Below are 26,670 nucleotides of genomic sequence, written 5' to 3' on the forward strand. Positions count from 1 at the left end.
GACCAGTGGCTTTCAATCCTCTGTGGACAACAGAATTTGAGTCAGTATATTCAGGTGAATTTTGTACTTCTGCCAAGTCTAAATGTGAGGACCCACTAACTCTGGCTCTGACTACAAAGTGAGGACAGGCCTGTTTAGTGAGACAAGCTCAGCACTGACACAGATCAAGTTTTTTCCCCCCCATGAATAAATCGTTCTTGCCTCCCAATAACTGTCTACTGTCACACATGAGGCCAAGAATATTTCCCCTAGCATATGGTTTGACACACAGCAGTACTCAAAAATTGTTACATGAATAAACATTATTGCTAACTGTCCACCTTGTGGCACCAACTCTAGTGCCAGCTGCTGCACTTCCCATCTAGCACCCTGCTTACGGCATGGGCAAACAGCAGAGGCTGACCCAAGCTCTTGGGCCCCTGCACCCATGCCGGAGACCCGGAAGAAACTTCTGGCTCCTGGTTTTGGATAAGCTCAGCTCTGGCTTCTTTTTGGTCATTTGGGGATTAAACCAGCAGATGAACAATCTCCTCTCTGTAAATTTACCTTTCCAGTAAAAAAATAAATAAACCTTTCCAAATTTTAATTAAAAAAATGATTAAAGTGAATCATGTGTGTGGAAATATACACCACAGATATTTACTCCAGTTATTCTAATTCATTCAACCGTGGGACACTTGCTACAAGAACTGTCCAACGTGGCTTCGCCACGGTGGAACTTTACTCCCTGAAGGAAGGTGCACTGGGAAATAGTCCAGCAGTAACCACTGACCATTATTCCTCTTCACAAGTTTAAGTGGGTGTCACATCCATTTGGTAGATTAAAAAAAAAAAGCATGGCAAAACTTCCCACGCTGTTAAGTGCAGTCAGAACTCCAGGTGATACACCAAGCCTGTCAGGAGAGCCAGAGCATTTCCTCCAGCCTTGCCAGAACCAGCTCAAGTCCTGGGTGAGGTCCACTAAGAGGACGGAAATCAATAGGGTCAAGGGTTAGCAGGAAGTGGCTACCAGACTCTGGAGCAGAGGTCACTCACACGTCACAGCCTGAGAATGTCCTTGTAAAGACAATCTGAATCCGTCTCCCCAGCTCTTTTCAGTGGACTAGATCATAAGTTGACAGTGGGCCTGACCAAAAAAAAAAAAGCGAATATGGAACAAGCTCAACCGAACCTCCTCCAGATACAGGACGCAGCCGGGAGAGGGAAGTGCGCACGCGCGACATCCGGGTTGCCTCCTACGTGTTTAGTGCAGACGTGGCAGAAGGAGGGGCCCGGCTCTAGAGCGTGGGGGCGGAACTTCCGGGGAAGTGCGACGGCTCCCTCGGAACCGGAAGTGGAGCCTGTGGGATCCTTGACGTTAGGAACGAAGTCGAACCTGGATCTGGAGCCGGGGTGAGGAGTGGCGTCGGGAGGTCGGGTGGTGGGTAGGGACGGCAGAGGCAAACCATGGGCATCACCGGCGGCCAGACCACGGTCCGGTTGGAGGGGGCAGGGAGGAACCCGGGGGCGGGGCCCGGGTGGAGACCCTCGCGTTGCGGGTTCGGTCCTACACCCTCCCTTTACCTGCCGGCCCAGGCTCCTGCTCCCGCCGCCCTCCGTGGACCTGCTGAAGGGCGCAGAATCCTTGTCCTCGGTGCTTTGTGGCCCAGCCGTCTCTCTTCGTGACCCGAGAGGTTGGCACGGCTTTTCAGTCCCAAACCTCATGCGCCCCCTCAAGCCTCCGCAGCTAGTCACAACTTTCCGAGTTCCTAGGAAAGCGTGCCGCGCCCCCCTTCGCTTGTCAGCCGGGACTGTCCACCAGGAGTGCAGTCGAGATTGGAGTCTTGATTCCTGCCTCTTGATTGTGTCTAAGGGGATTATGTCTTGAAAGACTTTCCTTCCCCTCCCACCCCTTCTCCTCGGGTCCCTCTGACTTAGGAAGATAAAGAGGACTGGGAGTGGGGATGGGGCAGTGGCCCGGAATGTCAAGCTTCTTAGTGTCAGTGATTTGTGCAAGGCTTAGCATTTGGGAGAGCAGTTCCTGCCGTGGCTTCGAGTTTTTCCAAAGTTGTCGCCTAAGAGCAGCCAACGCGAGAGACCCCTAGTTCTTCCTACTGCAACATGAGTCCCCCTGCTGCCGGGTCCTTGATCCTTAGAATGATACAGGCAGGCTAAAATGGACCTGAGTGGGGAGTCCTCCTCTTGGAAGGCCCTCCCTTCGTGGATGGGCAGGTTGGTAAGAATTTTGGCATCCCAGGGATTACAGGGGCAGAAACAGGAGACTGGAAGCAAGATAAAATTTGAAATACTTATGAGGCTCTGCCCGAGGGGAGGGGTAGTGTTCTCTGTGCAACTTAACTGTATCTCCGATTCCTGCAGTGTTACTTGGGATTAGCTGACATTGTTGTGCATTACTATTACTTCGTTGGAGTATTCAGGTGTCCTTTAAGTTTAGCAATTTTTCATGCTTCTAAGATCCCGCACACACTTTTAGCAGGGAGAATAGTAGGGCTGGGGTAGCATTTGGGTTAGTGCAGTTGAACCAAAGAATGTCACTTCTCTCTAAAATTTGTCTTTTGAGGAGGAGATATTTTTGTTGGTATGTTTTAAACTTCTAGCTTGAGTAATGAAAGACCCCGGCACACTAGAGGGTACTAGATGTTTTCAGGATGAATGGGAAGTGGGAACATTGTTTCATTTGCCTGTAATGTAATTGTCAGCCACAGGACTGGTTGTGTGGCTAGATACTGTAAATCATATCACTAGGAAATGAAGGCTTTTGTTTCATTCCCAGTAGGTCTGCCTAGAAATTGAAATTTGTACCTTCTTGGCAGTTCCACAGTGTGGAATTCAGGGTAGTAGAATCTCTGCTTTGTTGAGGTAATCTGGATGTTGGTTGGGGTACAAAATCACCGAGATGCTTTGGTAGTATAAGATGGATTAAGCTGATTGGTGTTTGATAAAGTCCATCTGATTTTACTTCTATTTTCTTGCTCTCTGTTTAGGAAATTCACTTTGACTAACTTCTTTCTTCTCTCTCATCCAATAGGTGAGTTCAAATCGGGGATGCTTTCATAATGAATGTTAACCAGTCAGCTCCACCAGTGCCGCCATTTGGGCAGCCCCAGCCTGTCTACCCAGGGTATCATCAGTCCAGCTATGGTGGGCAGCCAGGGCCCACAGTCCCTCCTGTTGCCTATGGAGCCTATAATGGACCTGTATCCGGCTATCAGCAAACACCTCCCCAAGGTATGTTTCCAAGTTTACTTTAAGTGAAGGAGAACAATCTTCAGATTGGGTTGTGTGTGGAGTTTGTACAGTTGGACAGGGAACACAAATCTGGATCTGTGCAACAGAGAGTGGTGTGGGGGAGTCTTCCCTGTTTAGATAGGGTAACAGCTAATGGAAGAGTGGCATCTCACTTCTTCTGGGTGTAACCATCTGCATGTGTTCAGAACTAAAAAGGACGGGTTGTGATCGTAGCTCCTGCAGAGTCTGTAGCTAGGATTATGTAGTTGCTGTTGATCCAAAGTTTTGCTAAAACCATTTCTTTGTCATCTATAAGTATATTGAGGCTCTTTGACTGATGGTTTCATCTTCCATATTTAATTCATTCATTCATTTAAAATTTTTATTTATTTGAAAGGCAGAGAAATGTTACATTCATTGGTTGACCCCTCCAAGTGTTAGCAATACCCAGGGCTGGGCCAGGCAAAGCTAGGAGTCTGGAACTCAAACTGTGTCATCCACATGGTGCAAGGAACCTGAGTCATTGAGCCATCACCTACTGCCTCTCAGGGTATGCAGAAGGAAGCTGGGCTGGAAGTGGAGCCAGTACTTGAACCCAGGCATTCTAGTATGGAATGCAGTTGTCCCAAGTGTCTTTACCACTTTGTCAAATGTCTGCCCCCATTTTTTTGAAAATTTTTATGTGTTAATTTTGTTTACTTGAAAGACAGGAGAGAGGGACACAGAGAGACAGATAGAGATCTCCCATCCACTGATTCATTGCCCAGATGCCTTCCACAGCCAAGGTGGACCAAGCCAAAGCTGAAAACCAGGAACTCAGTCTGTGTGTTCCATGTGAGTGGCAGGGAGCCATCACTTGTTCATCCTCTACGCCCCAACAGTATGTATAGGCAGGAAGCTGGAATTGAGAGTGCAGCAGGAAGTTGAACTTAGGTGTTCCAGTATGGAGTGTGGGCGTCCCAAGCAGTCTCTGAACCACTGTGCCAAATACCTGCCCCTGCCTTCATCTGTAAATGACTCTGGGACTGAAGGAGCCCATTAAGGTTGAAAAGCATGGTATTTCTGTGCCTATCTGGGTTTTTTTTTTTTTCCCTGTTATGTTTCTTCTGATATTACTCCTTTTTCTTTGAGTTTTCTCTGCTTCTTAGATGTTCTGTAATGTTAGAGCAACAAGAAAACACTAGACTACTTTAGATTCGGTTTCTGTTTCAAGAAGAGCAGCTGGTAGGCCACAGCACGCGCCAGCAAATGCTGAGGTGAGGTGAGCCATGCCAGACTAGGCCACAGCACCCAAGGGTGGTAGAGGGCGAGTGTTGCAAGCCTGGTAGGGGGACTCGGGGGGCTCTTGCTGGGCCACTGCTCCCACTGGTGAGCATGAGAACTGGGACTAGAAACAGACCAGGCTGGGCAGGACTACAACTACAACACCTGTTGGCCTACATGTGAACTGGGTTAAAGGGGAGAGCCAGGCTAGGCTAAGCAACTGTATCCATTGAGGTAGACATGAGCTAGAGTAAGTGCAGGCTGGTTGGGCTTTGCTGCAGCATCAGCTGGCAAATGCTGGAACAGGGCAAATCCTGTCAAGTTAGATTGCAGAATCACCTGGAAAGTGTAAGGTCTGGAACTGAGAGCGGGCCTAGTATGGAAACAGTGGGTACCTGTCTAATGGGCTGCAACTCCTACTGGTGAGTGTGAGAACTAGGGCTGGGGGCAGGCCTGGTTAGACAGGTGGTGGCACCCACTAGCATAAGTGTGGGCTGGATTGTGGGATTGGTTCGGTTGAGCTAGGCTTCAAGACCCAATAATGTGTATAAGAGCTGAGTGGATTGTGAGACAGACTGGACCAGTCTGCTGTGCAAACTGGCAAGCACAGGAACCAGGGCTGGGGCAGGCCTAGTGGGGAGTTTTGGGGGTTGCTCTGACTAGGCTGCTGGTGTATGTGAGGGTTGAGTATGTAGTGGGCAGGGTTGGGTTAGAGCACAGCATCCATTGCTTTATGTAAGAGACGAGGCTGGGAACAGAACTGACCCAGCAATTGCAACTGCCAGTGTGTGTGTAGGCTGACATGGGTGAAAGACTGAGTCAGACCCCATACTGGCAAGCACATACAAGAATAAGGTCTGGGATCACTTCAGACAAGATTTCTTTAGCCCGGCCCAGCTCTGGCCATTGTGGCCACTTGGGGAGTGAACCAGCAGTTGGAAGATCTTTCTTTCTGTCTCTCCTTTCTATAAATCTGTCTTTCCAATAAAAATAAATAAATGTTTTTTTAAAAAGTTGATTGACTTGGTGAGAACTGGGTTGAGTGGGAGAGTGTGCTGGACACAGGCTCTGGCTTCTTGTTCTCATGGCTCTGGCTTCAGCCTCACTCAGAATTCCTGTCTGGATGAATGTAGGCTGTCTGTTGGGTATCTGCATTGAGAACACTGCTGTGGGCTAGAGTTGCATGTGGATCATGGCCTTTGCGCTGCAAAGCTGTGGTTTGGGTCAGTGAAATTCTGAGCTTATTGATCCTTGTTTTGCATTCCTGGCTCAGGATAGAGAAGGTTATTTCCTAATCACTTTCTGCCTTTTACTCCCAGGTATGTCAAGAGCCCCACCTTCCTCAGGGGTACCTCCAGCCTCAACGGCACAGGCTGCTTCTGCCCAGACTGCATATACCCAGTTTGGCCAAGGAGATGTACAGAATGGACCAAGTTCCAGTGTTCAGATGCAAAGGTATGTATTTGGATCCAATTAAAATTGTTGTGATGGAAGCAGATAAATTAGAAATGTGTGAGGGACTGCTACCCTTTCCCCCTGCTCTTTGTTTTTTCTCATAGATCGCTTTTTCTCTCCTGTCTTTTTTGTAGTTGATTTTCTTTTTTCTAGGTGGAAAGTGCTGTTGATGTCCATCCCTATAGATTATCAACCTATCTGGAACCTTGGCTCTTTTTTTTTAACTATTTATTTGAGATGCAGAAACAGATAAAGAATCTCCCATCTGCTGCTTCATCCTCCGAATGCTCACAACAGCAAGGAACTCAAGCCAGCCCTCCCACGTAGTTGGCAGGAACCCACCTGCTTGAGCCATTACCTGCCGCCTCTGAGAGTCCCTAGTGCAAAGCTGGAGTTGACAAGAGCCAGAGCCTCAACCAGGGCGAGGCAATAGGGCATGTAGATGTGCCAAGTGGTATCTCAACCTCTGTACCACTTGTCCAGTCTGGTACTTTATTTCTGCAAATTTGGGGGTCTTTTTGTCTTTTTTTTTTTTTTAAGATTAACTTATTTGGGGCCCGGCGTGTGGTGCAGTGGTTAAGGTCCTCGCCTTGCATGCCCGGGATCCCATACAGGCGCCGGTCTAATCCCGAGGCCCCGCTTCCCTTCCAGCTCCCTGCCTGTGGCCCGGGAAAGCAGTTCAGGACGGCCCAAAGCTTTGGGACCCTGCACCCGCGTGGGAGACCCGGAAGAGGCTCCTGGCTTTGGATTGGCATAGTATCGGCCATTGCGGTCACTTGGGGAGTGAATCATCGGATGGAAGATCTTCCTCTCTGGCTCTCCTCCTCTCTGTATATCCGCCTTTCCAATAAAAATAAAAAAATAAATAAATAGAAAATTAAAAAAAAGATTAACTTATTTGAAAGGCAGAGTTATAGACCAGACCAGGAGAAGATTTTCAGCTTGCTAGTTCACTCCCCAAATGGGTACATCTGCAAGGAGTGAGCCAGACTGAAGCCAGGGATCTCCTGTTTCCTATGGATATAGGAGCTTAAGGACCTAAATAATTTTCCACTGCTTTTCCTGGAGCATCAACAGGGAGTTGCATGGGAAGTAGAGCAGCTAGGACTCTCATCCGTATCCAATTTGGGATGCTGGCATTGCAGGATAAGAGTTAATCCCTTATGCCACAATGCCAGCCCTTTGAGTTTTTCTTTTCTTTTTTTAATTTATGCATTTATTTTTATTGGAAAGTCAGATATACAGAGAGGAGGAAAGACAGAGAGGAAGATCTTCCATCTACAGATTCACTCCCCAGGTAGCCACAACAGCCATTGCTCAGCCGATCCAAAGCCAGGAGACTCTTCTGAGTGTCTCACGCAGGTGCAGGGTCCCAAGGCTTTGGGCCATCCTCAACTGCTTTCCCAGGCCACAGGCAGGGAGCTGGATGGGAAGTGGAGCTGCTGGGATTAGAACCGGCGCCCATATGGGATCCCGGCACATGCAATGACCTTAGCCGCTAAGCTACCACGCTGGGCCTGAGTTTTTTCTTTACTAAACATCTTTGGTAGTAGTTACATTCCTACTGGGCCACACTAAGGGAGAAGTGAAGAGGTCGGGACCTCAGTATTATTTGTATCTCATTTATCTTCTCTCTGCTATAGTGAATGACCTTATATATTATATATTATGTGACATAACATAATTCGTAGGACAGTTAATTAAGTTTTGGTATGACCAGTTATGAAGAAAAACATACTCAAAACTATATTTATGATAACTTCAGTGGTGCATGATCTGATAAAGCTGTCTGTTCCTAGAAGTCTGTTAAACTGTATCTCTGTTGGAGTAGTATTTGTTCTGTGAGTAGGGGCTATGATAGTGGAAGAGTCATTTTCTTCCCCTTTTTTGTTTTTTTGAAAGATTTATTTATTTTTATTACAAAGTCAGATATACAGAGAAGAGGAGAGACAGAGATAGGAAGATCTTCCATCTGATGATTCACTCCCTAAGTGAGCGCAATGGCCAGTGCTGTGCCGATCCGAAGCCAGGAGCCAGGAACTTCCTCCAGGTCTTCCACACGGGTGCAGAATCCCAAAGCATTGGGCTGTCCTCGACTGCTTTCCCAGGACAAAAGCAGGGAGCTGGATGGGAAGTGGAGCTGCTGGGATTAGAACTGGCGCCCATATAAGATCCCAGGACATTCAAGGCGAGGACTTTAGCTGCTAGGCCATGCTGCCGGGCCCTCTTTTTTGTTTTTTAAGATTGATTTATTTTATTTTGTTTATTTAAAGATTTATTTATTTTTATTGGCAAGTCAGATATATGGAGAGAGGTGGAGAGACAGAGAGGAAGATCTTCCATTTGATGATTCACTCCCCAAATGGCTGCAACAGCTGGAGCTGTGCCGATTCGAAGCCAGGAGCCTCCTCCAGGTCTCCCAAATGGGTGCAAGATCCCAAGGCTTTGGGCCATCTTTAACTGCTTTTCCAGGCCACAGGCAGGGAGCTGGATGGGAAGTGGGGCTGCTGGGATAGGAACTGGTGCCCATATAGGATCCTGGTACATGCAAGGTGAGAACTTAAGCCACTGGGCTACTGTGCTGGGCCCACTTCCATTTTCATTAGCTGTTTAGAATACAGAAAACTTAGCATTGAGTGTAAATGTGCTTGAGGCAAATGTGTGGGGTGCATCGAAGATAACAAGTAGGTCGGTATGCAAGAAGGCCGACAAAAGTACAGTGAAGAAGATACAAAGAATTCTTGATGAGGAGATAGGGACTTGTTTTAGATAAACTTGCCAAGAAAAACCTCCCTGAAGTAATATTTGGGACCTCAGGACAATGATAGAGTGAGCCATGTGAGGATCTGACAAAGAGTGTCTTAGGAAGAAGGAGCTACAAGTTACAAGGCCCTAAGGTGGAAATTAACCTAATAGGGACTGGTATCATGGCACGGTAGATTAAGCTGCTACCTGTGATGCCAGCTTCCCATTTGGGTATTCATTCAAGACCTGGCTGCTTCACTTCCAATCCAGCTCCTTGTTGGATTCGTTTATTTATTTATTTTTATTTGAAAAACAGAGTTACACAGAAGTATGGGGAGAGAGAGACAACAGAGGTTAAAAATTGAGATCTTCCATTTGTTAGTTCACTCCCGAAGTGGCCACAATGGCCGGCCAGAGCTGAGCCAGCCCAATACTGGGAGGCAGCAGCTTATTATGGGTCTCCTCCATAAGGACAGGGGCTTAAGGATTTAGGCCACCTTCCACTGCTTTCCCAGGTGCATTAGCAAGGAGCTAAAACTGAAGTGGAGCAGCCAGGACTGAAAGCAGCACCCATACGGGATGTCAGAATGAACAAGTGGCAGCTTAACTTGCTACCCTATGGTACCAACCCCAATAAGTAAAACTTTCTGGGAGAAAAAAGTGGAGGAGCCAGGGACTAGTGTTACAGTGTAGTGAATTAAAATATTGTCTGCTGTGACAGCATCCTGTGTGAACACAGGTTTGGTTCTGGCTGCTCCACTTCTTATCCAGCTCTGCTAATGTGCCTGGGAAAGCTGAAGAAGATGGGCCTGGTGCTTGGGACACTGCTACTCAACTGAGTAGGACGGTGATCCAGGCAGCTGGCTTTGGTCTGGCCTAGTACTGGCCATTGGCAGCTGGGGAACAAACTAGAGGATGCAAATTCTATCTTTCTGTTAACTTTACTTTTCCAGGTAAATAAGTGCATTTACAAAGCAAAAAGTGCAGCCACTGGGATTCAAGCAGCTACCCATGTGGTATGTCAGGATGCCAGTGTTGCAGGTGGCCACTTTACACATGGCTCTACATTGCCAGCCCTGGTAAAACTGAATGTTTGCTCTTACGCACTGATGATGGGATGCAAATTAGTGCAACCAGTTTGCAAAAATACTTGGACATTATATATCTAAATAAGTGAGGTATGTATATTTTGTGATCCAGTGATTTTATTCATAGATATATGCCTCACAAGAACTCATTTACATAATACTCAGATATTTCAGTATTCGTTGTATTGTCATAACCAAAAGTTAGAGAATCCCAAATATCCATGTGCATTAGAATGCTTGGGAATGGCATTACGACATAGCAGGGAAAAAACAGTTGCCTATAATGCCTCCTCTCATATAGGTGCTAGTTTGTGTCCCAGCTCTTCTACTTCCAATCCCGCTCCCTGCTAATGGCTTTGAAAAAAACAGCCAAAGTGTCCTCTGCAGGCCTCAAAGAGCTGTCATGTCCCCCATATGCATCTGGACATGCTGTTCACTGCACAGGCTTCAGCAACTGGACAGACCAAAGATCCTGTGATTTTCTTTGTTATAGTTATGAGTCCAACAGTCCAGCTGGAGGAGGGCGGGTTCCCAAAGATACCTCATTTGAGGTGACCTCAGACCTGAATCTTGTGTGCCAGCCAGTGTGGGGTCTGGCTCAGTTCTTCACCCCCATCAGCTTATACAAACAGTTCTGTCCCTAGCCCCATCTCATGGATTCTGTGACTCAGCTTAACCCTGCTCAGCACACACTCGGCCCTCATGCACACCATTGGAAACTGCAGCCTAGTAAGGGTGACTTCTAGTAATCTCCATGAGGCCTTCACCTGGCCAGGTTCCTGTGTGTGCTGGTGTGTACAGCAGACTGGTCCAGTTCTTCCCACCCCATCCCATTTGGCTCTTTTACACACCAGTGGGGGGTTCTATAGCCTAGTTCAGCCCAACTGACCTCACAATGCAGCCCTCACCTTATGCCAGTAGTTGCTACCAGTTCAACCAGTCTTGCCCCCAGACTTGGTTCTCAGGCTTACCGATGGGCGCTGCAGCCCATCAGAAGGGTGCCCACAGTTTCCCTACTATGATGTATATAAATTATATAACTATAAATATGTAATATAAATAAAATCTTTAAAAAATACTGGTTAGACACCTGCATTATGTATTGGGGACCTGGTTTTGATTCCTGGCTCTGGCTCCTGACTCTGCTGCCAGTGCAGACCCTGGGAGACAGCAGTGATGACTTAAGTCATTGGGTCTCTGCCACGCACAAGGGAGACTTAGATTACATTCCCAGCTTCCAGCTTTTGATCTGTCCATTCCAGTCCCAGCCATAATAGGCATTTGGGCAATAAATGTTAGTTGGAGGCTCTTTGTGTCTGTCTCTTTCTGCTTCTTTAATAGCAAATAAGTTAGTTAATCTTGAAACATCAACCTGCTTTTTTTTTTTTTTTAAAGATTTATTTTTATTATTTTCTCATTGGAAAGGCGGATATACAGAGAGGAGAGACAGAGAGGAAGATCTTCCATCCGATGATTCACTCCCCAAGTGAGCGCAACGGGCCGATACTATGCCGATCCGAAGCCAGGAGCCTCTTCCGGGTCTCCCACGCAGGTGCAGGGTCCCAAAGCCTTGGGCCGTCCTCGACTGCTTTCCCGGGCCACAGGCAGGGAGCTGGAAGGGAAGCGGGGCTGCCGGGATTAGAACCGGCGCCCATATGGGATCCCGGGCGTGCTAGGCGAGGACCTTAACCACTTGCGCCACCGCGCCGGGCCCCAACCTGCTTTTGTTTGACCCCTCATTTATTCAGTACCCTGCGTGTGCATGCTTGTGTGTGGTTTTCCTTTCAGCTACTTCAGGGCCTTAAATTACAAAACAGGCCATTTGTTAACAAAAGATTAAGGTCGAGGAGTTGATAATTAACTAGCAGAGTAAATAATTTAGAATAAAATGGTATTTGACCATTTTAAGGGTTCTAAGCATTTGTTTGTGGAATAAACCTACTAGAGAACAAGATTTACCATGAATAATCATAGTGTGAGTGATAAGGAATATAATCACACAAATATACACTGACAGGAAATAGAAAAAGGAGCTCAAGCTAGAGCTAAGATGGGCCTGACTTGATAGCCTAGTGGCTAAATCCTCACCTTACACATGCCGGGATCCCGTATGGGTGCCAGTTCATGCCCTGGCTGCTACATTTCTCTTCTAGCTCTCTGCTTGTGGTCTGGAAAAGCAGTGGAGGATGGCTTAAAGTCTTGGGATCCTGCACCCGTGTGGGAGACCTGAAGGAAGTTCCTGGCTCCACTCCTGGCTTCGGATAGGCTCAGCTCTGGCTGTTGCAGCCACTTGGGGCATGAACCTATGGATGGAAAATGTTTCTCCTCTCCATAAATGTCTTTACAATAAAAGTAAATAAACATTAAAAAAAAACAAGATAGAAATAAGATGGCACCAAACACTGGCTTCTTGTAGAGAGTGGCAGGTAGCTGAGTCCTACCAGTCACCTCTGCTATCCTCTTCACAGGCTCCCTGGGTCTCAGCCATTCGGGTCCCCGTTGGCCCCTGCGGTCAGCCAGCCAGCTGTGCTTCCGTCCTATGGCCCTCCCCCAACGAGTGCGCAGGTGACTGCCCAGCTAGCTGGAATGCAGATCAGTGGTGCTGTGGCCCCAGCCCCACCCCCTTCAGGGCTGGGCTATGGTGAGTAGCTATGACCACATGAATGTTACTATCCCCTTCTTTTCAGAGGTGTTAAGCTTAGGGCTCTGTTGGGATCCTCCTTATTATCTGTGCCTCTGAACCCACAAGACGTGGAAAGGGAAGTGATTTCCTGAACAAGGAGCATTTACTAAACAAGGAGGCAAGGTGGCTGGGCTCTGACTCTACCTTTTCTTCGCAGGACCTCCCACATCTCTGGCCTCAGCCTCAGGAAGCTTCCCTAACTCTGGTCTGTATGGCTCCTATCCTCAGGGCCAGGCACCTCCCCTTGGCCAGACCCAAGGTCATCCTGGGGTGCATCCTCCCCAGCGCTCTGCCCTGCCGCTGGCCTCCAGCTTCACACCCCCAGCCTCAGGGGGCCCTCGAATGCCTTCAGTGACTGGTCCACCCCTGCCTGGACAGGGTTTTGGGGGGCCTCCAGTGAGCCAGCCCAACCATGTGTCCTCACCTCCTCCTCAAGCTTTGCCCCCTGGCGCTCAGATGACTGGGCCTCCAGGGCCACCGCCACCTATGCAGTCCCCTCCGCAGCCTGGCTATCCACTTCAACAAAATGGTAAGTTCTCTGTAGAAACCACAGGCTTCAGCTCCCCACGTGTTTTTTGTTTCTGTTTATTTTTAGCATGGCTTACTAAGTGCTGAGATAGATGCACACCTTCCAGGTATTATTACTGGGCTGTGGAGCTTATAAGATAGTCTTTTTTTCTCATAGTTGCGATTGAGTGATCTTTCTCTTGATGGTTTTTCTAGGCATTGGTGTAATTGATAATTGTGCATTTATAGGAGTCTAGCATTTCTTTGAGACTTTCAAAGCTAGGGAGGGCATTTGCATCATCAGCTGTACCCTTGTCTCTCAGGTTCCTTTGGACCAGCCCGAGGCTCTCAACCTAGTTATGGAAGCCCCTACCCTGGAGCACCTACCTTTGGCAGTCAGCCTGGGCCTCCTCAGCCACTGCCTCCTAAGCGCCTGGACCCTGATGCCATCCCAAGCCCAGTAAGTAGATGCCTGCTGGTCTTAGGGAAGGAGCTTATGGCTACTAGATAAGCAGGTTAACCTGGATGAGCTAATTACTTAGTGTGTGTGTGTGTGTATATTTATATATATGTATTTGATAACTTCTTTTTCATTCATCATCTTGTAGACTTAGCACCTAGATGTAATTTTTGACTCTCTACACTAGGACTCGAAGTTCCAGAAGTATTTTGGTGGCAGTTTTACTCCATAGCTAAGCAGGGAGCCAGAGATATGAAGCTCCTGATTAGCGGTGTCCTCTGGGTTGAGGACTGCATTCTGTCCCTGTTACATATATACAGCACAGTTACTTTTGGCTTCCTGTGGAGTATTGTAGCTGGGTTTTGTGCTTTTAGATCTGGGGGGATGACATTCCTGCAGATCTGCAGAGCGGATAGGGATTCTCTGATGTTAACTGTTCAAAGAAGGAAAACCTCAGTGGTCCCTGTCTGCCCCTGCCTGGCTGGTATTTTAGGAGTAAGTTCCTACGCTTCTGTTTGGTATGTTCCTACTGTGTGAATGGGAGAAAATGCTGCACGGTTTGGGAGGGGGCAGTGTGTGTGTCAGGTTCCATCGGGAAAGCCACTGCTCCCGGGAGAGGGTGACTCTCCCCCTCAGAGCCATCAGAAGCCATTGTCATATTCCATTCTATTTTCTTCCCTCTCCCTTTGGGGAGCCACCATGGTGAGGGGGCCTGATGGCAAAGTGTGTCCTGAGCAGATGAAGTACCCCCTTTTTCTTCTCCTCTCCTTCAGTGAGGAGAATCTGGATGGAAGGGGGCACTCCTTTGAGCACAGAGCAGTCCTTCGCTGGGAGGCTGGCTTTTGGGAGGGAATGTTCCTTTTTGCTTAAAATTTCTCCTTTTCAGCCTCTCTCTGTTACCTCTGCTTGCCTGCCTTCTGTTTGCCCTTTCTCCTCATCTTGACGTTTCATAGTCTGACCCAGTAAGGATTCTGTGTTGTACCAGAAAGGCTTGAATGTCAGATCTGGAGTGTCAGATCTGGAGGGGCCTGTTTGCAGCATGAGCTGGGCTCCAGCTGTGCATGTCTAATTGCTTAGGGTTGAGAGAAGTAACATGTGCCTCTTGTTCTTTTGTCTCCCTTCCTGTTTTCCCCTGCTGCCTTTATTATTAAAACACTAAAAGCAACTCAATGAGCTGCCTCCTCAGCAGAAAACCAGGCACAGAATAGACCCTGATGCCATTCCTAGTCCAGTAAGTGCAGAGGGTGGGTGTGTGTACGTGTCATCCCTGTGTTAGTGCCACCATGCATGCCTGTGACCTCATCTTCACCTCACCCACCATGTCCATCCCTCTCTATCCTCTTACCTTAGCCCTTCAAGAGTCTTGATTTTATAGTTATAAGGATATGCATGCTTCAAGTCACTATGTAGCGAAGAGGTAGCAAATTGTTGCCAGAGTATGGGTTGTAGAAGATGGTCATGCTATAAGGGTGGGGCCAGGTAGCATGTTAAGGTTTGGTTTTAAGTCCTGCTGGCTCCTCCAGGAGTCTACATGTGACATGATGGAACAAGACAGAGTTGAACACTAAGTCCTTCCACTTTGGGTTTAATTGTCTACGAACCTGTGGTAGAGAAACATCTGGGTAGATAGCTGCTAATACATGGATTTATAGTATCCAAAACTGGCATTCCTTTTGTTTGTTTTGATTTTAATTTTGATTTTTAAATGAAAGGATGAGAGACAGAAACAGAGAGATGTTCTGTAAGATGGTTTACTCCCCAAATACCCACAAGAGCTGATGCTGGACCAGGGTGAAACCAGTAGACTAGAACTTCATCTGGGTCTTCCAGATGGATGGTAGGAACTCAAGTAGTTGAACCATCGCCTGCTGCTTCCCAGGGATGCTCATTAGCAGGAAGCTGGATCAGAAGTGGAATAGTTAAGACTCCAGTATAGGATGTAGGTTTCTCAGTGTGATTTAAGCTGCTGTGCCCAATGTTGCCCCTACCTTCAACTGGCATTTTCTTTGTAAGATTTATATATTTGGGGCCTGGTGGCATGGCCTAGCAGCTAAAGTCCTCTCCTTAAACGCTCCGAGATCCCATATGGGCGCCAGTTCTAATCCTGGCAGCTCCACTTCCCATCCAGCTCCCTGCTTTTGTCCTGGGAAAGCAGTCGAGGACGGCCCAATGCTTTGGGATCCTGCACCCGTGTGGGAGACCTGGAGGAAGTTCCTGGCTCCTGGCTTCAGATCGGCACAGCACTGGCCATTGCGCTCACTTGGGGAGTGAATCATCAGATAGAAGATCTTCCTCTCTATCTCTTCTCCTCTCTGTATATCTGACTTTGTAATAAAAATAAATCTTAAAAAAATTTTTTTATATATTTGGGGGCCTGGTGTGATGACTCAATTGGCTAATCCTCCGCTCCAAGTGTCAGGATCCCATATGGGTGCTAGTTCATGTCCTGGCTGCTCCACTTCCAATCCAGCTCCCTGCTTTTGTCCTGGGAAAGCAGCACAGGATGGCTCAAGGCCTTGGGACCTTGCTCCTACATAGCAGGCCCAAAAGAGACTCTTGATTCTTTGCTTCAGATCAGCTCAGCTCTGGCAGTTGCAGCCATTTGGGAAGTGAAGCAAAAAATGAAGGATCTTTCTCTCTGTATCTCCTCTCTGTTAATCTGTCTCTCCAATAAAAATGAATAAGTCTTTAAAAAGTGTTATCTATTTGGGGCTGGCACTATGGTATGGTGGATAAAGTTGCCACCTATAATCCCTGTATTACATGTGAGAGCTGGTTCAAGACCCAGTTGCTTCATTTCTGATCCAGCTCCCTACTGGTGCACCTAGGAAAGCAGCAGAGGATGGTCCAAGCACTGGGGCCCCTGCACCAGAGTGGAAAATCCAGAAGAGGCTCCTGGCTTCTGACTGGCCCAGCTCTGGCCATTACAACCATTTGTGGAGTAAGCCACTATGTGGAAAAATCTTTAACTCTTTCAAATAAATTGAAATAAATAAATATATGTTTAAAATAACAAGAAAGATTTATTGACTTTAAAGGTAGAGAGAGTTGTTTCCATCCACTTGTCATTCCCCAGACAGTTGTTAACAGTCAGGTCTGGGCCAGGCTGAAACCAGATGCCATAAACTTCATCCCAGTCTCCTACATGTGTGGTAGGAAGGCAAGTACTTGAGCCGTTAGCTCTATGTTAACAGGAAGCTGGATTGGAGAGCAGCTGGAATTAGAACCAGCACTCTGATATGGGATGCTATTACAAACTGTGGCTTAACCTACTACACCACCATATCAGCTTTTGCCTGCCTACCTGTCTGTCTTTCTTTCCCTCTCTCTTTTTTTTTAAGATTTATTTTGATTTGCAAGTCAGATTTATGCAGAGAAGACAAAACATCTTCCATCTGCTGGCTCATTCCCCAGATGACCACAACAGCCAGGAGCCAAAAGCATCTTTTGGGTCTCCCGCATGGGTGCAGGGGCCCAAGCACTTGGACCATCCTCTGGTACTTCCCCAGCACATTAGCAAGGAGCTGGATTGGAAGTGGAGCAACGAGGACTCCAGCCAGTACCCATATGAGATTCCCATGTCACAGGCAGAGGCTTAGGTTCCTATACTATGCTTTCCCTTACTGTCATTTTTAATATCTAACTTATACAAATTTATTTTAAATATGTGGGATTTTTTTAAGGTTTATTTTTATTTGGAAGGCAGATTTACAGAGAGAAGGAGAAACAAAAATCTTCCATTCACTGGTTCACTCCTCCCCAATGACCATAATGGCCAAAGCTGAGCCCATCTGAAGCCAGCAACCAGGAGCCTCTTCTGGGTCTCCCATGTGAGTGCCGGGTCTCAAGGACTTTGGCCATCATCCACTGCCCTCCCAGACCACAAGCAGGGAGCTGGATTGAAGTAGAGCAGCCAGGACCTGAACTGAACTAGCACTCATATGGGATGTTGGCACTTACAGGTGGATGATTAGTCTATTGAATCATCATACCAGCCCTCCCCTCAGCCCCTTTAAGAATTTTATTTGGAAAAAAAAAAAGTTTGTTTGAAAGATATTCTGTTTGTTGGTTCACTTCCCCAAAATTTCCACAGTAGCCAGGGCTGGGCCAACTGCAGTCAGAAGCCTGGGACTCCTTCCTGTGTGGGTGACATTGTCTGCTGCTTCCCAGGGCTCATTACCAGGAAACTCAAGTTGAGAGTAGAGCTGAGACCTGAACCCACACACCCCAGTATGGGATGTATTTGTCCTAAGCTTTACTTCTTTATTTGAAAGAGTGACAAGGAGGGAGAGGGAAAGACAGGGACAGATCCTTAGGTCACTTGTCTCCTCAAATGGCCACAATGGCTAGGTCTGCCAGGATGGGAACATGCTGTAGCCAACAGCCTAATTCCACCTGCGTCTCCCACAAGGGTGGCAGGGGATCCTGGTACTTGGGTCATCATCCATTACTTTCCCAGGCATATTCCCAGCGGTACCAGAAACAGAGAAGGCAAGCCTGAAATCGGTGCTCGGCTACAGATTCCATCCCTGCCAGCAGCGGCTCACCTTGTGGTGCTGCAGTGCCAGCCCCTCAAGAGGCTTTTTCTGAACTTAGGCTTTATTACTGTGGCTGAGTCTGATTTGCCCTTCACTTGTTCTAGTTTTAACAAACTTTTCTTCATGTAAGTGAACCAAAGTTGCCAGCCTGCAAAGGGGTCTGATGACCATCTCTGCAAATCCCCCTTTCCCTGTTCGCTGGGTCTGTCAAACAGTGGGGAGTGAGGATTGGCCTTGAATGATTCAGTGTTGGTCCTCTCTTCTGAATGTGTACACTGATGCGTACCTGAAGGAAGGGAACATTTGCTTCCTGTGCCTTACCTGACCATTGTTGGCTGTTTTGTCCTTCACCCCGTTCCCTGTAACTTATGCGTTCCAGGTAGATTCATTTTGTGTGATTACTGTGGTTTGTTTTCTTGCTCCAACTCAGAATGTATTTGGGAGTAGGAAGGGGCTGGCTGGAGGAAAGGAGTGGGATGGAATTAATTGTATCTAATGGCTTGCCATGAAAGCTTCAGCTTTCTTGGATAAGAGGAATTGTAGGGTGCCTCCTGTTAATTTGGGGTGAGGGGCACTGTTCTCAGAGTTGTCTGCCTAGTCCCTTGCTGCTACTCTGGAGGGAAGTGGGCATCGTGGAAATTTGTGTGGTCTTCAGGACGAAGGCGGACCTGGTGCGTGAGGTGTTCCTTGGCCGATTGCTAGTTTCTGTGCTGTGCCCTAGCATGTCTTTTTCATGACCCTCTGGGGCTTGGTATTTCCTCTTGCTTTTCTTCTGTCACCTCATTCATTTCCTTTTTTCCTTGAAGATTCAGGTCATTGAAGATGACAGGAACAACCGGGGTTCAGAGCCATTTGTTACAGGAGTCCGGGGCCAGGTGCCACCCCTAGTCACCACCAACTTCCTGGTGAAAGACCAAGGTGAGAAGGGCATCAACTCCTAAGGGGGCTTTTTGTCCAACATTATCGGCTTATTGATTGGGTTTCTGTCAGTCTTTATCCAGAGACCATCCCCTCCCTCCATCCATCCAAAGGCTTGCTGGGAGAAAAAGCCACCAGCTGTAGCTTTGTGGCAGTGATGGGGTGGATCACGTGGAGAGCTGGTGTCTGCAAAGGTTCTGTCATCTGACTCAGGTGTTCTGCCTCCTTCCCAGGGAATGCAAGTCCCCGGTACATCCGATGTACATCCTATAATATCCCTTGCACATCTGACATGGCTAAGCAGGCTCAGGTGCCTCTGGCAGCTGTCATAAAGCCACTGGCAAGGCTTCCCCCAGAGGAGGTGAGTCAGGGAAGGGGCCAGGGAACAATGAGAGGGAGGAGGGGAGGGGAACATGGCTCCTTGTTAGATATGATTCTGGTTGTCCAAATGGTGTATCTAGGAAAGAGGATTTTCAGCAGTTTTCTGTGTAAGGGCCTCTGGAGCAGGTAGTAGCAGGCTGGAGCAAAAGCCCAAGCAATTGCCGCATAGGAACAAAGTTCATATTGGGAACAAACGGTGCGAAAAGAGGGCCAATTTGTAGGGAGAAGACAGCTTAATGTGAGAATCTGCAGTCATGATCACCTCCAGATGATGAAAAGCTGTCCTGACAGTCCAAGGGGTTAAGGATGTTTAGGGTAGCCTACAAGAGAAGGCATAGTTTGGGATACACCAGATGCCCAAAATCAGTGTGAGAAAGGCTGGGCACCTGCTCAGCCATACCATGGTGAAATGTGCTTATATCCCTGCCTCATGTCTTCAGCTTAATATAGAGCTCTCTGCAAATGGAACCTTAAGACTTTATGTGTGTGTGTTTAATATTTATTTGAAAGGAAGATGTCAGAGGGAGAAAGAGATATTCTGTCCATTGCTTCTTGCCCCATATGGCTGCAATAGCTGGCTGGGCTGAACCTTGGAGTCTGAAACTCCACCCAGGTCTCTCACATGGGTGGCAAGAACTTAAGTTCTCCAGCCATCATTCATTGCTTCCTAGGCACATTAGCAGTGAGCAGGATCCCAAGCGGCGTAGCTAGGACTTAGGCCAACACTCTGTTCTGGGATTCAGGGAGGTCTCGAGTGGTAGTTTAATGTGCTGTGCCACAACTCTGCCCTGTGTTTTAGTTGTTATTGGTTTTAGTTTTTTATTTAAATATTTATTTATTTATTTATTTATTTGGAAGGCATTTGGGCTATTTTCAGCTGCTTTCCAGGGGCTTTTAGCAGGGAGTTGAATTGGAAGTGGTGCAGCCAGGACTTGAATCAAGCTCTCAGAAAACTGATGCAGGTGTTCTAAGCAGCATGTTAACTGCTGTGCTCAACACTGCTTTTGTGTCTTTTTTTCTTTCTGGATTCCAGTGGAAGTGGTTGTTCACTAGACTCATTGTTTGACATGTGCATGAGGCATCAGCAGGCATCCCAGAAACCTGGGGGTAGAGCATTTTTAAGAGAGGAAGCAGAAATCAAGATGCCTAGGGCACAAGTAAAGGGGACTGAAGATGGACCCAGAACAAGAGTCTTAAGATAACCCTTAGATTTCTCCTGATTTGCGTATGGCAGCTCCTAGCTTGGTTTCACATTTCTGTTTCAAAAAGCAGTACAGTTCTGAGAGTGGACTGTAGGAAAAAGAAACTACTGGGTTTAGATATGTGGGAACATTCTGTGAATAGCACCCTCATTCTTAGACCTCACTACCGTCCCCTGTATTTCCTGTGAGTCACACTCTTCCTTCTAGGTTGTTGCCCTTCATCTGCCCCCGTGTCTGAACCCCTGTTGCTTCCCTCCGTATCTCAGCCCCTCCCCTTTATTCCTCAGGCTTCCCCCTACGTTGTGGACCATGGAGAATCGGGCCCTTTGCGTTGCAATCGCTGCAAAGCATACATGTGCCCATTCATGCAGTTCGTCGAGGGAGGGAGGCGCTTCCAGTGCTGCTTCTGCAGCTGTGTCAATGATGGTATGTTCTGGAGGTGGGATGTCGGGGAAGCTCTCAACTAGAAATGACTTTTCTTTCTAGTTAGATAGACCAGGGTCTGTGTTTCAGGGGCAGGGGATGTGGGACTCAGGGTCAGAATTATTAAATTGAGAGAGGACTTTTGAGTAATACTGGCGTACTCCCCACAGTTCCCCCTCACTATTTCCAACATCTGGATCATACCGGCAAGCGCGTGGATGCTTACGACCGTCCTGAGCTATCCCTGGGCTCGTATGAATTCCTGGCCACTGTAGATTACTGCAAGGTGAGTGATAGTGGCAGGGGGTGTAACGATGGGTAATGAGACAGCTGAGAATTCCTTCACCCCTTTGAGGGTGATATCTCTCTAGTTAATCAGCCTGCCTGACAAAGTCCCTCTCCCCCTACCATTGCCTTCTCTGCAGAACAATAAGTTTCCCAGCCCTCCTGCCTTCATCTTCATGATTGATGTATCCTACAATGCCATCAGGACTGGCCTTGTTAGGCTCCTCTGTGAGGAGCTAAAGTCACTGTTAGACTTTCTGCCTAGGTGAGAGTTCAGAGCCCACGAGCTTCGTTCTGTTGGTGTTGGGGTGTCTAAGTTCTGATGTAATGTAGGTGGTGGAGAAAGTGGCAAGTCTGGGTAACAGTGTCATCTCCTGTAGGGAAGGCGGGGCAGAAGAGTCGGCAGTCCGCGTTGGCTTTGTCACCTACAATAAGGTGCTCCATTTCTACAACGTGAAGAGCTCATTGGCCCAGCCACAGATGATGGTTGTGTCTGATGTGGCTGATGTGTTTGTGCCACTGCTGGATGGCTTCCTGGTCAATGTCAGTGAGTCTCGGGCAGTCATCACCAGGTAGGAGCCAGACTGTGGGAGTCAGCGGGGAGTGGGAAATGGTGCAGCCCAGGAGGCCAGAGAGCTCAGCAGAGGGATCAGTAGGTAGACGGACTGTGGCTGAGGAAGTGCAGAGCCTGGGGGCTGGTGACTCTTCTGGGAATTAAGAACCGAAGCTTCTGGGATTGGAATGGCAATGCTGATTGTTTCCGCCACCTGTCTCCTCAGCTTGTTGGATCAGATTCCAGAAATGTTTGCAGACACAAGAGAGACTGAAACAGTATTCGCCCCAGTTATCCAGGCTGGGATGGAGGCTCTGAAGGTAAGACCAGAGTCTGGGCATTCTTCATCTCACTTTCCATTGACCAGCTTATGGATACAGCTTCGGCTTCATCACTGGTGCATGACTGTTCAGTGAGTCCACCTGTCTGAACATGATTGGTGCTTAACAAATGACAAGAAGGAATGGATGAATAATAGATGAGGAAGGACAGATACAGTGTGCTGTCTTGTTTCCTAGGCTGCTGAGTGTGCAGGGAAGCTGTTTCTGTTCCACACATCCCTCCCAATTGCAGAGGCCCCTGGGAAGCTGAAGAACAGAGACGACAGAAAGCTGATCAACACAGACAAGGAGAAGGTGGGGCTTGAAAATAAGGGAGGAGTTCCCATTACAGAGGAAGGTGGTGACTCTTCACAATGTCCTACTCTAACTTTCTTGAGGGGGACTGGGACTAGATTCCCTACTTTTTCACATGTCACATCAATGACTACCAGCCTTCCCCACTGCTCCTACCTTTCCTTATCCCAGCTATGGCCAGAAGTCCTTGATAGATTTTTTTGAAGGATTTAACTTCTTTTCATTTGAGGGACTGTGTTACAACGAGAGAATGAGAGAGAGAGATCTATCTGCTAGTTCACTCCTCAGATGGCTACACCAGCTGGAGTTGGGCCACTCTAAAGCCAGGAGCTTCTTCTGGGCTCTCATGTTGGTGCAGGGACCCAGGCACTTAGGGCCATTCTCCTGCTTTCACAGGAGCATTCACAGGGAGCAGGACCAGAAGTGGAGTAGCTGGGACTTAAACTGGCTCCCATATAGGAGGATGACAGTACCACAGGCAGAGATTTTACCTGCTATGTCACAGCAGTGGCTAGCCTTTTTTTTTTTTTTTTTTTAGTTTTTAAGAACATTGTCCTATTATTGCAAATTCCTAGGAAAGTAGCCTATATTACATATACAGTTCTTATATACAGAAACGAAAATATTTGAACCTTCTGTTCTGTTCCTCCCCAGACACTGTTCCAGCCTCAGACAGGCACCTATCAGACCCTGGCCAAAGAGTGTGTGGCGCAAGGTTGCTGTGTAGATCTTTTCCTCTTCCCTAACCAGTATGTGGATGTGGCCACACTCTCTGTGGTGCCCCAGCTCACTGGTGGCTCTGTCTACAAATATGCTTGCTTTCAGGTACAGTGTGGGATTCTGGGTGGCAGAGGGCATCAGGCAGGGAATGTGTTTACATGTAAGGTGGCTCTTTAGCCACCATCTCAGGGGCAGGAGTAGTAGTATCCATAGAGTGAAAAGAGATAATCCTGACAGCATATGGTCACATGCACATGTAATGCACAGGACTTGTAGTCCCGTGTTGGTATTCTGGCTCTACTACTTACTAGCTCCATGACCCTATTTTTTTTTTAAATAAAAAATTTAATTTCATTTTTACTTGAAAGGCAGAGAAGGAGAGAGAATCTTCCATCCGCATCTTTACTGCCCAAATACCTACAATAGCCAGGGGTGGTCTAGGGAGAAGCCAGGAGCCTAGAACACAGTATGCTTCTCCTTTGAGGTTGGTGGGGCTTAATCTGCCAGAGCTGTTACCTACTGTCTTCTGCTGTGCATGAACAGGAAGCTGGGATTGGAAGTAGAGCTAGAACTCCAACCCAGACACTCTGACAGGAGAAGCCAGTATCCAAAATGCTGTCCTAACTGCTGGGCTGAATGCCTGTTCCTCAGACAAACGAACTAGTTCCCCCTTTGTTCTTTTTGTTTATAGAATTAAGTAGTTCTATGTGAAGTACTCAGTGTGGTGACATATATAGTAAGTGCTTGAAAGCTATCATTGTCATCATCATTTTTACTGTTAGTGTCATTAAGATTAAGCAGATGTGTGGAGTGGAAGAGGTAAAGGGAGTCAGACTAGAGGGTGAGCTGTGTGTTCCATGATGTGACCCTGGGCATGGGCAACTACAGGTGGAGAATGACCAGGAACGGTTCCTGAGGGACTTGCGCCGTGATGTACAGAAGATTGTTGGCTTTGATGCTGTGATGCGGGTTCGGACCAGCACCGGTCAGTCCTGGTGGGAGCAGCATGTGGGAGGAACAGTATCTGAGAGGGAGGAGCGTGGCACCTGTCCTGCCTTTAGCCCTCACCCTATCTCTTGTGGTTTCAGGTATCCGTGCAGTAGATTTCTTTGGAGCTTTCTACATGAGCAACACAACAGATGTGGAGCTGGCTGGCCTGGATGAGGACAAGACAGTGACTGTGGAGTTCAAGCATGATGATCGACTCAATGAAGAGAGTGGCGCTCTCCTTCAGGTGGCAGGCTGGGGGAAGGAGCCAAGGAGGAAGTGTTGGTGTCAGTTTCTGGGTCCAAACAGGCTGCAGGGAAGAGGGTAGGAGTGGGTAGGGAGAACTGAAAGAAGAGGCCAAAGGCAGAGAGGGTGGCTCCTAACTTAATAGAGCCCAGAGGCATTTTCTGAGGGTTGGGTGTGAGCGCCCCTTTCTCCCTTCCTCTAGTGCGCCCTACTTTACACCAGCTGTGCAGGGCAACGTCGGCTCCGCATCCACAACCTGGCCCTCAACTGCTGCACCCAGCTGGCTGACCTGTATCGCAACTGTGAGACTGACACGCTCATCAACTACATGGCCAAATTTGGTGAGGGAAGAGGTCAGACAGGGAGGGATCAAGGCTGAGCAAGGTCCAGGGTAGTCAGATTCCCTGCCAAGTGAGGATGGGAGGGCAGGTGTGGTAGGCACCTGATTGCTGACAGTGCTCCATCCCTTGTCCATCCAGCATACCGGGGAGTCCTCAGTAGCCCTGTGAAGACTGTTCGTGATGCTCTCATCACCCAGTGTGCCCAGATCCTGGCCTGTTATAGAAAGAACTGCGCCAGTCCTTCCTCTGCAGGACAGGTGAGGCAGGCAGGTTCATGGAAGGGCTGTTGTGATCAAGTTTTGCCTGTGGGAGGCATTTCTCATGATTGTTGGTTTTGGTAACCTCTCAGTTGATCCTTCCGGAGTGCATGAAGCTACTGCCAGTTTATCTGAATTGTGTGTTGAAGAGTGATGTCCTGCAGCCTGGAGCCGAAGTCACTACTGATGACCGTGCCTATGTCCGACAGCTGGTTACCACCATGGATGTGGCTGAGACCAATGTCTTCTTCTATCCTCGACTTCTCCCATTGGTGTGACTGAGGGCGTGTGAGACATTGCACTGAATAAAGGGTCTCCTAGGAGGAAGGGAAGAGGCAGTGTTATTTGTGCCAGACAGTAGTCAATTTTTTAAAAAACATACATTATCTGATGTAATTTTCACAAAGTTAACTGAGATCCTCAGAAGGGGTAGTGTATGGAGACACAGGTTTCTAAATTGGATAGGGGTGGCACAGATGCGCTCTGTGGTTCTTGGTAACCTTTTGCTTCTTCCTGTCCTCTGTCTAGACGAAGTCTCCCATTGAGAGCACTGCAGAACCACCAGCAGTGCGAGCTTCTGAAGAACGTCTCAGCAATGGGGATATATATTTGCTGGAGAACGGACTCAATCTCTTCCTCTGGGTGGGAGCCAGTGTCCAGCAGGGTGTTGTCCAGAGCCTTTTCAGCGTCGCCTCTTTCAGCCAGATCACCAGTGGCTTGGTGAGGGCATGGTGTGGACATTAGCATGTAATATGAAAGGGGGCTGATCAAATTAGTATGCTAGTTCCCTTGAATATCAGAAAATACTGGGGTGGGGGAACAGGACATGCTGTCATTCTTCCCTGACTTCCCTGTACCAGATGACATATAAATCTTGTGCTGTGCCATCTTGACTGAAAGAGTACCTTACCATGAATGAATGTTATGTTCTAGAGTGTTCTGCCAGTACTTGATAATCCACTGTCCAAGAAGGTCCGAGGTCTCATCGATAGCTTAAGGGCGCAGAGATCGCGGTACATGAAGGTAAGACTGACCTGAACCCTGGGTTTCTTGGCTGTAAAGTAGAGGATGGGGGAAGGTTTAATTCCATTTGACCCTGCCTTATGACTGACCCTGTGTTCTGGCCGTAGCTTATCGTGGTGAAACAGGAAGACAAGCTGGAGATGCTGTTCAAGCACTTCCTGGTGGAAGACAAAAGCTTAAATGGGGGAGCATCCTACGTGGACTTTCTGTGTCATATGCACAAGGAGATTCGGCAGCTACTGAGCTAAAGCAAGAGGGGAATGACATAGGGTCTCAGGCCAGCTTCTAGAGAGCAATCCAGGATGGCAGAGAAATTGGGACAATTCCATATCTTTAAGTCATGTAAGCTGACCTCAGTCTCTGCGGGGGAGGGGGAGCTGTAAGGAGGCACCTTCTTTCTGGGCTCAAGTATCCTACCACTCTTGTCATGTCCTACTGATGGAAGGTGCCGCCGTCCCCTCACTCTACCCTTCTTTTCCTGCTAATCCTATTGTAATGAATGTAGTTTCTCAGTCACTGTATATGATTTGGTGTTGGAGGTTTGGCAGTACCCAGACCTCAGCAATATTATGTGTCCTTTGGACCAGCCTCCAAGAGGAGAGAAACAGGCAGGAAAGAGTTGGGGAATCCCAGGGTTACTATAGAGGATGGGGCAATTCAGCTCAGTGTCATCAACAACTTCCTATATTAGGGATAAAACATACAGGTGCACAAGAGCTGGGGTTATAGGCC

At 47.9% G+C, this 26,670-nt stretch overlaps 1 protein-coding gene across 1 annotated transcript; it reads left to right on the top strand.

Annotated features, from left to right (window-relative positions):
- Positions 1-1,310: 1,310 nt before the first annotated feature.
- On the top strand, positions 1,311-26,450 carry SEC24C (SEC24 homolog C, COPII coat complex component). The gene is made up of 23 exons (XM_040975954.1): positions 1,311-1,392; positions 3,029-3,228; positions 5,811-5,946; positions 12,248-12,420; positions 12,620-12,991; positions 13,293-13,429; positions 18,774-18,885; positions 19,119-19,246; positions 20,756-20,894; positions 21,062-21,177; positions 21,317-21,441; positions 21,557-21,748; positions 21,956-22,049; positions 22,248-22,364; positions 23,019-23,189; positions 23,973-24,069; positions 24,173-24,318; positions 24,520-24,658; positions 24,797-24,915; positions 25,008-25,187; positions 25,444-25,635; positions 25,849-25,938; positions 26,046-26,450. Exons 2-23 carry the CDS (start codon positions 3,057-3,059, stop codon positions 26,184-26,186), a joined length of 3,288 nt encoding a protein of 1,095 aa, XP_040831888.1. The 5' UTR covers positions 1,311-1,392; positions 3,029-3,056; the 3' UTR covers positions 26,187-26,450.
- Positions 26,451-26,670: the final 220 nt, after the last annotated feature.

Source organism: Ochotona curzoniae, unplaced genomic scaffold (assembly GCF_017591425.1).
Source record: "Ochotona curzoniae isolate NIBS_2020 unplaced genomic scaffold, NIBS_Ocur_1.0 contig_2692, whole genome shotgun sequence".
Taxonomy (NCBI): Eukaryota; Metazoa; Chordata; class Mammalia; order Lagomorpha; family Ochotonidae; genus Ochotona; species Ochotona curzoniae.

Bases quoted from the DNA above. Each gene is read 5' to 3' on its own strand.
- SEC24C (XM_040975954.1), top strand. From the start codon at position 3,057: ATGAATGTTAACCAGTCAGCTCCACCAGTGCCGCCATTTGGGCAGCCC. The intron at 25,636-25,848 runs GTGAGGGCATGG...GTTATGTTCTAG, and splicing joins GCCAGATCACCAGTGGCTTG to AGTGTTCTGCCAGTACTTGA. The intron at 25,939-26,045 runs GTAAGACTGACC...TTCTGGCCGTAG, and splicing joins AGAGATCGCGGTACATGAAG to CTTATCGTGGTGAAACAGGA.